Source organism: Miscanthus floridulus, unplaced genomic scaffold, assembly GCF_019320115.1.
Source record: "Miscanthus floridulus cultivar M001 unplaced genomic scaffold, ASM1932011v1 fs_527_1, whole genome shotgun sequence".
NCBI classification, from domain to species: domain Eukaryota; kingdom Viridiplantae; phylum Streptophyta; class Magnoliopsida; order Poales; family Poaceae; genus Miscanthus; species Miscanthus floridulus.
Window position 1 is genome coordinate 57,225 of NW_027096888.1, and position 13,891 is coordinate 71,115.

At 44.3% G+C, this 13,891-nt stretch overlaps 1 protein-coding gene across 1 annotated transcript; it reads left to right on the plus strand.

Moving 5' to 3' along the window:
- The first annotated feature begins 1,236 nt into the window (after window positions 1-1,236).
- On the plus strand, window positions 1,237-6,559 carry LOC136532114 (protein ANTHESIS POMOTING FACTOR 1-like). Its single transcript, XM_066524726.1, has 10 exons — window positions 1,237-1,499; window positions 3,640-3,743; window positions 4,121-4,221; window positions 4,289-4,355; window positions 4,673-4,772; window positions 5,436-5,549; window positions 5,615-5,752; window positions 5,836-5,920; window positions 6,004-6,050; window positions 6,138-6,559. The coding sequence occupies exons 1-10, from the start codon at window positions 1,416-1,418 to the stop codon at window positions 6,279-6,281; spliced, it is 984 nt and encodes a 327-aa protein (XP_066380823.1). The 5' UTR covers window positions 1,237-1,415; the 3' UTR covers window positions 6,282-6,559.
- The last annotated feature ends 7,332 nt before the right edge of the window (window positions 6,560-13,891 follow it).

A 13,891-nucleotide genomic window follows, 5' to 3' on the forward strand; every position in this document is an offset into this window, starting at 1 on the left:
GTGGAGAGAAGGATGCATATTTCAAAACTACCATATCATCGTGGGATCCATCACTCCTCGGGGACCCATATGTCAACCTCCCTTGTGACATCCTTTTCTCTTTTTTGTTTTCAATATATAAGAAAGAAAACACTCCTTCCTGACAAGGTGTCCCCACTGCCACCGCCGCCGCCGCCACCACCACCACCACCCTACGCTTCGGCCTCAGGTGCCCACGTCGGACATTGTCCCCGCGCCCTCACGCCCCATGCTGGACCTCCACCCTACCCCCACGCCATCCTCGCCACCGAGCCGGAGTGGCTAGACCAAGCCCCACGCCGGAGCAACCGGGGCTCGCCGTGCCACCACGCTCCAGGCCAGAACTTCGAACTTGCCGCGCCGTCCTCAATTAGGCACCAGAGCTGCTCGATCTGCCTCGCCCTCGACTCTCGCCCCCGTGTCAGAGGGGCGCAAGCTCGTAAAAATTATTGGGTGTGCATTTGTACACCCATGTCCTTTACTGACCTTGTCTGGTAGCATATTAAGGTTTGGTTGCGCCGTGGCGGAGCCAGCCGAATAAATGAGGTAGGGCGGACCGCTATCTATATATACAGAACTTCACCGATATATCGTCTAACTATGTATGTATACCGTATATATGTCGGTGTATCACATAACAAATATATTCTAATATGTAATTCAGTAAACAAATCGTACGGAAGAAGTTAGAACACTATTACCGTTCACATGAAACGGACATAAGCAGAATTTTTCTTCCATAGTCTAGATAATTAACCATGTCCATACATCAAATGATAAAAAAAAGCATAAACAACTTGCAAATAAAATAAATTTAGTAATGACCAATGGAGTAGGTTTTAAATGAGGGAATATATGTAAAAAAATGTCAAACGGCCTTTGGGCCGGCCGGTGGCCGCTCGGCGGCTTGAGCGCAGCGGCAGGGCCGCCGCCTCCGGTCGATTCCCGGCACCGACGCGCAGCGGGGCGGTCGGCGGAGGCGCGGGGCGGTCGGCGGAGGACCGGAGGTCCGGAGCGGCGCGGAGCCGCGGAGCGCGGAGGCGGAGGCTCTGTCAGCAGAGCGAGCGATGGGAGCGTGGCGCATCTGCTAATTGCCCTAAGGCCTCTGGCTGGGCTGCACGATGGGATGGGCCATTGGGCCTGGTTGCCAAGACGGCCCAGCAGCGCGCAGGTGCCCAACCTTTGGCTTTCCTCAAAAAATATATATATATATAAAATCTTCAACCTTTGGCCGTCGGTGTCTCCTCAGCTTCGCTCGGCTGCGCTGCGCGGACGCCGTCGACGCCCAAACTGCGAGAGATCCGGGTGTGCGGTACACGCCGGAGGGGTAGGGCGGCCGCCCTAGCTCGCCATATAGGTGGCTCCGCCTCGCGGAAGATATTGGAGGGTTGCCCACCATGACGAGTCCGCCAAGGGTGAGCATGGAGATCACCGACGACATGCTCAAGAGCATGGAGGTCGGCCTAGCCTTCCGGGACTATGTAAGTAACCTCTCTTCTTCACTCCAATTCATATATGCTTCCATGGTCCATGATGGGACAAACATGACATTGCTGCTGCCTAATAAGTGGTGAAAGTAGCGTGGGAATAAGGAACCTTCTATCTTCAGTGATAACGGAATTGACGCAATTGTTAAAAATGGCATGTGAACATGGGACTTTCTTAACATCCGTAAATAGTTAATTTCCCCAGGTTAGGACATAACATAATACAGCTTTAAGGGTTGAACCAACAGAAAACATAAACCTCACCTTTTTTTCCCCCAGCTCCCAAATAGCGACTTTACCGTCCTTTTCCAGTTCCTCTTGGTTTTCTCCTTTGAAACCTAGCAATATCGCCATAAACCAAAGACTTCTTGGTTCATTACACGTGTCAACGTTATCAAAATCTGAGGATGCCAAAATGCCAGCGATGCCAAACTTGGACAAAAGAGTGGCGTGTTTGTACTGCAGTGATGCCAAAACTTGCTGCATTTGTGATTTTGACATGTGGACTCAATTTTCATTTATATTGTTTCTTACTATAAGTCGGGAATATAGCGAGGGGACTCCTTTCTTTATGTAGACTTTATAGTTGGGAAGGCACAAATGGATTGCAAATAGGATTCATGGTTTATGAAATTTGAATATGTGATCCATTGAAGTTAGCTAATACAAAAACTCAGCATTTAATGCAACCAATTTGGTGGCACCACTGCACCAGTTCCATGGCCATTTGTGCATCCAAAATCTCATCTTGCAAATGATTTTCCATTTAGAAATGAACTGGTGAGCAGACATTGCTACTGCGCAAACCAATTTTGGCAACAATCAAAATGCTAGCCATGGTGAGGCTCACAGGGATCCAAACCAAATAGCCCTCAAGAGTCCTATGGTAGTGCAGCCAAGCAGATGTCTGCTGGTCCCTCCCCTCTCTTCCTGCCGCTCCTCCTTCAGCCTAGTGAAGCAGAGATCCATCCATTCTGACCTGGATTGGCTGGTTCCTTCTGCTGGTGAGCACACCTTCCTTTGCTTGGACGGATTCCGTTCTTCGTAGGGTTGGATTCCCACTCAATTTATTGCCGATTTGCTTGCAGCGACTGATCTGAATTCATCCATCCCGATCTCGATTGGTTCGTTTCTTCTGTTGGTGAGAGTTCTTTCCTTTGCTACGATGGGTCCAGTTGTTCCCAGATTCCCATCCAGTTCTCTACACTGTTACCAATCTGAATCCATCCATCCATGGTTTGATTAGGTTCTTCTTTGGCGCTCAAGGCCATATCCTTGGTAACTGATTGAGTAAAGTGCGGGCACAGCTTTTCTTTTCTTTTTTCTGGGGGTGGGGGTGGGGAGGGTTGGTTTGTTTCCATGACAAGTCCACCCAGGGTGTGAGCATGGAGATCACCAGTGAGGTACTCAAGAGCATGAAGAAAAATGTATAGAGTCTGTGCAATCCTCTGTTCTTCACCCAAATTACACAATGGAATCACCTGTTGGAATTAAAACTGTTCTACACCATCTAAAAAGTTACTTTTTAGAAATCAGTACTAACTTGATAATTGAGTTGAGTTGCTTTTTTTTCTTATTGAATTTACTTAGCTTTCTTGAAAATATATAGAGTTCAGTTTAGATTGCTATAAGAATGTGAATGCAAGGGCTGGGAAGTTGCATTGGACCCTATATACTGCTTAACGGGTTTAACCATTAGTATTAATCGTGTTACAGTATTACCATATGTTGTGGCCTGGTGGAATTGGAGTTCATATTCATTAGCTGTACCTGCAATTTTCTTGATACAACTATGTATATACATAATGCAAGATGTGTTGAATAAAGTGCCCTCTTTATTAATTTTTCAATAAGCTCGGCATGTAATAGCACTGAGATTTCAGACTGGAGCAGAGCATCTAACTATCAATCTGTTGTAACATAAAAAGGTTTTCATGGTGTGTTCTATGACTTGAAAGTTTGTTTGACTCATATCTTTGACCCCCCATCCGTGTTTGTTTCGCTGAAATTTGGCTTATGCTGAAATTCTGTGAGAGAAAAATATTGTTCGTTCGCTGAAAAGTACTGTTGAAGTAGTGCAGCAGAACAGGGCGTACTCATTTGATTCTTCTGGTTTATCATAATTCTATATCAGAATGGCAGAATTAGTTCTATGGATTTTCACAGCAAGGCTACAAACTATCTCGTGACAGCTAGCGATGATGAATCAATCCGCCTATATGACACTCAAAACGCAGTGTGAGTGTGAATCATTACTTTGTCTTCGGAAGTATTTATTCTAAGTAAATAGGGTCACTATTGATTCTTTTTTGGTCTTAAAAGATGCAATTTGTTACATTCTAGTATTTTGTTAGTTGGCGTGTTCAATGATGTTCTGTAGAATCTACTCTTCATTTTTTTAGTTCCTAACAATAATGCCGCACTGATACAAATTCTTGTGTATGTTTATTAGTTTATTTTAGTGTCTAATATTTGAAATTTATGTTCGAATTTAGTATTGCACACAACAAGATTTAGTTTATGACAATGATTCAGTACCTTTTGTAGTGATTCATTTTTTCATCTAAACTATTTCTTTCTTTCTGATATGTATTGGTTTCTCACTCATTTTTCAGATGTTTGAAGACTATTAATAGCAAAAAATATGGCGTCGAACTAGTGTGCTTCACTGATAACCCAACTATTGTCTTATATTCATCGAAAAACGGCTGGGATGGTAAGTCCACTTTTATGTTAGTTTGAAAATGATTTATGTCGTGTACTGAAAATAAATAGTATTGCAGAATCTCTGCGTCTACTCTCACTGAATGATAACCGGTTTCTTAGATATTTTAAAGGTCACCTTGACAGGTATGCCACACTATCTTAAAATAAATTGTACTCCCTATGTTCCAAATTACAGGTCACTTTAGCTTTTTCCTAAGTCAAACTGTCTAACTTTAACCAAGTTTATAGGAAAATGCTCAAAGATATACAATATCAAATGAAATGTCTTGATAGTGCATTTATTTGTACCTGTAGATGTTAATATACTTTTCTAACAAAGTTATAGAAGATTGACTTAAGACAAAAGCCAAAGTGAACTATAATTTGGAAAGGAGGGAGTAGTTAATATTTCAGTCATGTTAATGCCAGTGGAGGATGCTAATATGCTTTGTTTTGTCCAGGGTTGTCTGCATCTCATTTTGCTCTGAGAAAGAAAATTTTCTCTCTGGTTCACTTGACCGTACTGTTCTCTTATGGGATCAACGGGCTGAAAAATCACAGGTAAAACTAATGATGCTGTACACAATTATGTGACACGAGTTAAACTTCAGATTCTGCTTCACTACCTGTTTATGCCAACTAAACCAACTGCAGTTTTAGCTGAGGAAAGCTATTTTGGATTTCTCCTCTTATTACTTGTTCCCTGTTAAAACTCCTCGAATCACTTGGAACCAAACATGTAATATTGTTGCAACTGAATCATTAAAACCCTTGTTACCTACTAATTTTTTGTGACTTATGGGATGGTGGATGGTGGGTTCTGGACATCCTTGTAAAATTAGAGAATAAACTATCTTGGGCATGGTCATTTTGTTAATCAGAATTCTGTAACATCTTCCTCCAATCCAGAATATAACTCGTTTTAGGATTTTTGCTGCTTAAACTGTTTCAGGTTTGATCATAAATATATATAAATTTATGTAGAGTGACAACATAAGGCTGATGTTACTGGATTTATTGTCATGAATATTCCTTCATAAGAACACTTTATATAAAATAAACAAATTTGTAGTAATTTCTAGACAAACTATCACATTGGACATCATGTCGGTGTCAAACAGCTTACACTTTGGATCAAGAGGGAGTATTGAGCATGGGTTGGCATTGAAATTGAATTACTATATATTGCTGGTCATTGGCAAAATCATCTCATGGATTTTTCAGGGCTTACTGCGTGTGCAAGGGAGGCCTGCAGTTTCATATGATGATCAGGGCATGGTATTTGCAGTTGCCTATGGTGGTCACATAAGGATGTTTGATGCTCGAAAATTTGAAAAGGTATTGTAATTGAATGTGTGGTTTGGCCATTAGTGTTCAACCCTTCTAACTTGTTACGTCCATAGGGGCCTTTTGAGATTTTCTCTGTCGGTAATGGTGATTCAGACGCCCATGTCATAAAGTTCAGCAGTGATGGCAGGCGGATTCTGTTAACCACTAAAGCTGGACGTGTTCATGTGCTAGATTCATTCCATGGCAATAGCGTAAGCATACAACCTACTCTACTTTATATCCTGCATACTAATAAGACTAGTAAAACGTGGTCCTTATGATTATTTTCTTTTAGATTGCATCGTACAATGTGAAGCCAGTGGTAACCAATTCGACACTGGAGGCATCGTTCAGTCCTGATGGAAACCATATCATATCTGGTTAGAAACCATTCCTTAGCGTGCTTTGCAATCATTGCCATCTTCTCTTCTACTTAGCAATGCATTATGATCTTCTCTTGCAGGCTCTGGTGATGGTAGTGTTTATGCTTGGAATGTTAGGAGTGGAAAGGTGCAGAAGAATATGTCATGTTGATATTGAAATTGCTTATATGTATATCTGTTTGACTTGTATATGGTAATATACTTGGACATGCAGGTCGCACGCTGGGGAAGCACAGATAATGAACCGCCACTGGTAAGGTGGGCTCCAGGATCCTTGATGTTCGTGACAGGATCATCAGAACTGTCATGCTGGGTTCCGGATCTGTCCAAGCTGGGATCCGTTACCATTAGCAAGTAGATGTAAATGATAAGAGGTGGACTGCGCTTGCAAGCCCTGCTTGTCTCTGTATATTCTGTCGTGTGGCTGGTTGAAGCGACTCGATAAGCATAAGTGTACCAGGAGATCTCGTAACCTACTCGTCCTTTAGCTAGCTGGCCGTGGTAAACTGGCAACCTGTTACAATTGAATAACTTAGAGAGCATCAGCAGTGGTGTTCTGGCTTCTGAAGCTAGCCAATGAAGATGGATCCATGCTTTGATTTTGTAAATCGGAGATGAGAGCTGAGTATTGTTGTATCTCTTTGTTTCTGGGGATCTTGGCTCGGAGAAATATTGCAACTCTAGATGGCTACATATATAGCAAAGAAACAACGGATAGTTGGGCTTGGCAAACGGTTGGTTAGTTTGTTTCAGTTGGATTCCTTGTACTGATGTGTTATTTCATTGTGCATGCACCGATTCATATTTCAGATTCGATTGTTTGCCCTGTGCTACGATGCCGTATTCTCCAGTGAGGATGCACCGATTCATGAGCTGCCCAGCCCACTCAGTGAATCGGTTTGCAAAGGAATTATCTATAAGAACATGCGCAACGTTTAACACACAATAAGATATGCACCAAAAGACATATTTGTAGTCACACAAAGAAAAGTCCTTCATAGTTTAAACAACAGTCCTGTATCTTATTGAGTTCTTATACAACAATCATATAAAAAAAAGGGTTATGTTTTTTTTTAAAATACCACGGAGACAGGGATACCCTCGCTGTTTGAAATGGCGAGCCTCGCTATTTCAGTAAATAAAAAATTAAAAAAGAATCGTTATTCTTGGTCTCGGGCCCAGTGGACAGACAGATCGCCTGGCTTCTCCCGGTGGTTGGGCTTTCCCTCGTCCATGATCCGTTTGACGTCATGCCGCAATGGGCTTGGGCCGCTTTACGGTAGTTTGATTAGTCGTTGGGCCGACATGACTGTTTCCTAATCATCGTAGATTCGATTCAAGCCGACAATGCAGTGTGCCTAACCGCATTGACTGACTCTAGCTAGTCTCTGTTCGTCGCGTTAATTAACAAGCAAAATATAGTACGCACACGTAGGATCGCACTAAACCAGTAACGCCAAATACGCCGATGTTGCATGGCACCTCACGACGGCCGACAGAGAAACTACGACCCATTTGCATTATAGCCAACGAAATTAAAGTACGGTTTGTTTGAGAAGACTCCAATTGACTAATCGACCTACTCGCATGACGTTCTCGCCTGCCTGCTTGAGCGGCACGAAAAGAAGTTGATGACAAATTTAATTTGTCTTCTCGTTCTACTTATAATAGCAGCAACGTGGTTGGAACCCGGTTGCGTGGCTGCCAAGGTACTGTATACATACACACCGATATACATTATCGCAGTCATGGGTCACAAGAAAATGACCCCATTACATTCTCCCCCTTTTATATAGTTTACAGAAAATAGATGCTTGACTTTTGTACAGTCTCGTTTTTAGGGCTTGTTTGGATCAAATTTTTTTTCCCTATTACTACTTTTTATAAAATTAAACTGATTCCTGTAAAATTTGTACGTTCCAAATATACACTTAATAGTAAAACAAATACCATAATGTCTGTTATCAAAGTCTATCACATTAGAATGCTCGTCTCTATAAATAATTAATAGAGACGGTCTCTGACAAACACTTTTAAAATCATTTTATAGTACTACGTCCGGCAGTTGGCGACGTCCACGTGGCCGCCTCTATAGAACCCTGAAAACCCTGGACACTAGCTAATCCCTATGCTACAATAGATTGAAAGCTGGCCTTATGACTAGGCATTTGGTAGGGTTCTAGATTCTTGTAGGAGTGTTTCAAATCCAGATTCTCTAAAGAAACGTTTCAAGTGATGAATTAGAATCACTTCGTTATAGCATTTGGTTGTTAGGCTGGATTCTGTTTCCTAAATAAATATTTTTCTATAAAAAAATATATAAAATAAAAATATTCTTCACAAAGTCTTGGTTTTTTTAATGGGCAAATAACAACCTAAATGCAACCCATTTAAAATGGTTGCACTTAAAAAGGATAAGGGAAAAAAACCAATCGCTATTGCATATGAGGGAGAGTAGAAACAGAATCAGCTAGCGAAACCAGCCTGCTCTCGTTTCTTTCCCGCGGGAGGAAAAACGAGTAACGGGAGAAGCGTTTCGCACTTTCGCGGCGACTGTTTGGCGCTGATTATTCTTCCTATTCCAGTGAGAAACTGAATCGTTTCTCCTATCCAAACGAGCCCTAAATCTCGATCAAGTGCTAGCATCATCTACTATACTGAACAAATTCACGATTTCGATGGCATGGAGGTTTAGGACATGTGCATATAATAACGTACAAATAACTGAAGTATCATAAGCGGGACCATAAAACTGAAGAATGTGGCCATATGTTGTCCTCTCAACCACAAAAAAAAAAAAACAAATGTTTACAAAACTATGCTACTTTGTCTCATAATGCAAGCTAGTGACGGTCTTGACTGACTTACCTTCTCAAGTCTTACATTGACGTGATAGCCCACTGGCGATAAGGAATTTTTGTAGAAAAATTTGACGTGGGGGGATCTTGCTAAATGGTCAAGTTGAAAACGAGTCCTCAATCGGCCATAGGGTAAGGTATTAAGGTAGAAGACTAGGCCCTGTTCGCTTCGCTGAAAAAAAAAAACAAGTCGAAATACTGTTTCGATTGATTTGTTGTGAGAGAAAAATACTGTTCTGGCTGAAAAAATAAGCTGAAAAAAACGAATTATAAGAGAAACGAACAAAACCTAGAAGTGCATGCTATCTACTATTCGCAAGTCTTTCGTTGGGTTTCAAGTGCATTCTCCTTACGTGGCCACTCATCATTCGATCGATAGGACGATGACATGCATCAATATTGCATGCGCATGCGCTCCAATATTTCAGAGGAGAGAGCTATCAGCGAGAGAATGGAGGCTATCAGGAAAAGGAAGCTGATGAGCATGCTTGTCTGTCTCTTTCTAGTACGAAAAGAATGGATCTCTGCCACCAACTGGCAAATAATGCTTCATATACAGATATACGTGACAGTACCGTGCTACCACGCTGAGAAAAAGGCAGCACAAATAAAGATGTGCTAGCTTTCTCATCTCGATCGCTCCTTCCACGCATCGCACACTTTTTTGTTTGATCCAGTGCTCTCTGCCCTGCATGGGCACGCCGTGTCTTGCTTCCGGTTCCGGCTGTATGCTCTCTCCGTCAGCAGACACAAGTTACTGTAGTTGCAGTCACGTACCGTTGAGTATGCACCTAATATGGGCAAACTATGTCGATGTCAAAAGTAACGGAAAGTAAGATTTCCTCTTAAGCATATCAAGCTCGTTCAGTTTTGCTTTTCGTCCCACATTCGGCCATTTCTTCACTTGACCTTCGCCGGCTGCATATGCATGCCACAGTCCACACGCGTGACGCGGCACCATCGACAAACAAAGCAGCAAGTCGACAGACGACCGTACCTAACCCACCATGCTTCTGATCTGCGTCCTCGTCGTCCACGTCCACCGGTGACCACCCGTCCGTCGGTCCGTGTCAGGTGTATCGCGCGCGGTGATACGTACCGGTGTGTTTGCTAGATACAGTAAAAAAAAGTGAAGCTTGAGAAAGCGTAACATTTAAGTATACACGCCGACCGAGACGACGACTCTGTCACGACGCGCCGTTTCTCCCGATCGAGGTAGCTTCAGACGACGTGCGGTGCGGTGGAACCGTGGAACCCACGCCAAATGAGTCGAAACACGTCGCGGTCGGTGCCGATCAGCGTTTCGTCGCCGGGCGTAAACGGGATCGATCGATCGCGAGGCCGGGATGGAGCGCCCGCGCGCGACGACGCGACGGCCGGTCCAGAGCAGAGAGCCGACAAGAAACACGAACTAAGCAGTGACATCACCAGCGTAGCCTAGCTAAGCTCTACGTGTTCACCTGCACACATAGTATATTCTAGTAGTAGTATAATCTATCTATCTATGTCCCGACCGCCATTTTTTATACGTATAAAGGAAAAAAGACGCAGCGTTGTCAATGGTGAATGATAAACTTGGGGAGAAGTTGGGAAGAAACAGAATTGCTAGCTGTAGGAGTACTCGTACGTTACAAGCAGAGGTAGCTAAGAGCAAGACTAATAATATAGTCGGCTGCTGAGTCAATCTATTAGCTCACTTGTATAATAGTTACTCAGCTTATAGCCTACTTATCTGTCTTACAAAACTTATTAGTTCTTGTGGATAAGCTGACTGTAAACTTACAACACGCTCTCTTTTTCCCTCTCTCCTTCACGTCAGCTTACAGCCCACTCACAATTCTTATTATACTTACTCTAAGCTACCGCGGGTATATATTATCACCACGGTGAAACGGCTTCGTGCAGGGCGCCTTGCGTGCATCCGTGCAGGGCACGCGTGCGTTCCGGCGATGAGGCTGGTATCGATAGGCGTGTGGTTGCTTGCACGTGCCGCTGCCTGCTCGGGGCTTTCCTCCATGTCTTTATTTGGGACCTAGGCTCATGCTCATCGGGCTCTACGCCGCAAAAGAGCTTTTCTTGTTGGGGTTTTAGTCCTCTAAAAATAAGTCATATCGAATCTTTGATACTAATAAAGAATATTAAATATAAATTAATTATAAAATCAATTATATAGATGAAGGTTAATTTTTTAGACGAATTTTTAAACCTAATTAATCTGTTATTAACATATGTTTACTGTAGCACCACGTTGTCAAATTATAGACGGATTAGGTTTAAAAGATTCATCTCGTAAATTAGTCACAAGTTATGTAATTAATTTTATAATTAGTCTATATTTAATATTTCATATATGTGTCAAATATTCAATGTGACATGAATTTTAAAAGCCAAACAGCTCCTGCTGCATCGACCAGACAAAGTGCAGACGGTCACGACGCAATAGCAGCAAAGCAAGGTCGCAAGTGCATGCTTTTAATTAAGCTGCGGTATCGCCGTCTGCCTCTTTCAAGCCTCGCGCTGTCACGCACACCTCACCTAATCCACAGCCCTTTTCTGTTGTCTTGTCCATCTCACTAAACTCCTTAACACATCGTCCACCAGCACACCAGTTATTTATTTTAGGGCATGTTTGGCATGGCTGTGGCTCTGACTCCTCTAAAGGAGCAGCTCTTTTGGAGGAGCTGAAGCCGTTCTGGAAAACGTTTGGCAAAACGGTTCCTTCGCACTAGACGACATGAACCCACAGCAAGGAGCCGCGCGAAGCTCGTTTTTTAGGCTTTTCCTGCGCAGGCAAAAAATGGCTCCGGCTCTTGACGGGCTCCCCATGCGGAGCCCTTTCTAAAACAGGCGTTTGGCACAGCTCCTACAGGAGACGGAGCTGAAGCCCCTGCAGGAGCCCTGCCAAAGAGGCTCTTACTTTGGCACGACGACAGACGACTCTGCGTTTGCGAGGATTTCATGATTTCTATCGATCCGCCAGTCCGGTGTTCGGTGACGACCGTCGATTCGACGCACAGATGTGCTTGGGCCGGATACGTCGCTGCTAGCCAAAGTCTGTCCATCGACTCAGACCGACTCCAACAATGTGAACCCAAACCCGAGACCCATTTCACATTTTAGGTAACGCACAGTGAAAAGGTTACGTACCCATAACTTCATCTCTCCAACGGAGGCCCCGAGCAACAAGCCCCAAATCTCTCCTCTCGTTCTGTACTTCTCTCCCAACCACAAAGCGAGCGCAGCGGTGGCGGCTGGCGAGCGCGTGCAGGGCCAGCGGAGCGAGCTCACGCAGGGACAGCGGCGCAAGCGAGTGCAGCGGTGGCGGCCGACGAGTGCGGGGCTAGCGCCGCGCGAGCGCACGGTGGCGGCCAGCGAGCGCGCGGCGCGGCCAGCAGAGCGAGCCTGCGCGGCGCGGCCGGCGCGTCCTGCGTGGCTGAAAGCTCTAGTTTGGTTTTGGTTAATTGATGAAACCCTAAGTGCTAACCTAGTTTATCAAGATGATTATGAGATAGGTAGCATTACTCTAAGTGATGAAGCAATGACGAAGATCATGACAATGGTGATGGTAAAATGTTTAAACTTGGAAAAGAAGAAAGAGAAAAACAAAAGGTTCAAGGCAAAGGTATAAAATGTAGGAGCCATTTTGTTTTAGTGATCAAGACACTTAGTGAGTGTGATCACATTTAGGATAGATAGCCGTACTATTAAGAGGAGTGAAACTCGTATCGGAATGCAGTCATCAAAGTGCCACTAGATGCTCTAACTCATTGCATATGCATTTAGGATCTAGTGGAGTGCTAACACCCTTGATAAATTTTGTGAAAATATACTAACACATGTGCACAAAGTATTTGCAGGGTTGAGATGGGTTTGGGGCGCTTTCGGAAAAATAAAATGCCTATTTTCTATTGCGCCGGATGCAAAATTCTTGGTGGTTGGCACATTTGAGTAAGGGTGAAGAAGTTAGAGTTGAAATAGAGTTGGTCGAAATGATGCTGGCGTCGGTCTACTGACCGGACGCTGGGTCACTCAGCGACCGGACGCTGAAAGGCCGCGTCCGGTCGAGCTGTCAGACGGCACAGTGGCTAGGGTTGAGCACCGGACATTGGCTGCGTCCGGTCAAGGTGGACCGGACGCGTCTGGTCGAAAAAATATGTCTCGGGGAGCTTACTGGAAACGACCGGACGCTGGGGCTTCAGCGTCCGGTCAGTTTTACCGGAGCGTCCGGTCAGCTTCGCAGCCGTTGAAATCTGACGAACAGCGTTTGAAGCTGGTGACGCGTGGCGTCCATCGGGCGACCGGACGTTGAGGGCCAGCGTCCGGTCAGTATGACCGGAGCGTCCGGTCAGAGCGCGTTTTGTCAGTGAAGGAGTATAACGGCTCTATTTGATGGGGGCTCTATTTGTAGCCCCATGGCCGGCTCAAAGGGTAACACTTGCATATTTTCATTGACATAGCAACCTTGTGAGCTTAGCCAAAGCCCTCCCACTCATCTCCATCATTGATCCATCATCATTGTGAGATTGGGAGAGAATCTAAGTGCATTGCTTGAGTGATTGCATCTAGAGGCACTTGGTATTTGTGTTGCGCTGCGGATTTCGCTTGTTACTCTTGGTGGTTGCCACCACCTAGACGGTTGGAGCAGCGGTAAAGGATCGGCACGAGTTGGTGATTGTTCGTGGCCGCCTTCGGTGATTGTGAGGGGAGTTGTACCTTCCCCGGCGGAGTGCCGAAAGGTAACTCTAGTAAATTGCTCGTGTCATTGAGCTACCTCACTTGTGGGTCGGTTCTTGCGGTGTCCTATCGTGTGGACGAGGTTTGTGAAACACTTAGCCGCCGAACCACCAAGTGTTGGTCGACACAACGGGGACTAGCGTGTTGGCAAACACATGAACCTCAGGAGAAAAATCGATTGTCTCTTGTCATTTGCATTCTCCCGGTAATTGGCTTGATCCTTCATCTTGTGATTGGTTCATCCCCTACACGGTGGTATAATCACCCTACTTGCTTGTTTACATTATTGCAAACTAGTTGATACAAGCTCTTTAGTGTAATTAGAATTGAGAGCTTGCTTTGTTATTTACATTCATCTAGTTGAGTTCTTTAGACT

What these genes read in the sequence shown, in the direction of transcription:
- LOC136532114 (XM_066524726.1), top strand. Translation starts at nt 1,416, where the DNA reads ATGACGAGTCCGCCAAGGGTGAGCATGGAGATCACCGACGACATGCTC. An exon ending in TTTAAAGGTCACCTTGACAG is followed by an intron (nt 4,356 to 4,672) that starts GTATGCCACACT and finishes TGTTTTGTCCAG; the next exon opens with GGTTGTCTGCATCTCATTTT. An exon ending in TGGAAACCATATCATATCTG is followed by an intron (nt 5,921 to 6,003) that starts GTTAGAAACCAT and finishes CTTCTCTTGCAG; the next exon opens with GCTCTGGTGATGGTAGTGTT.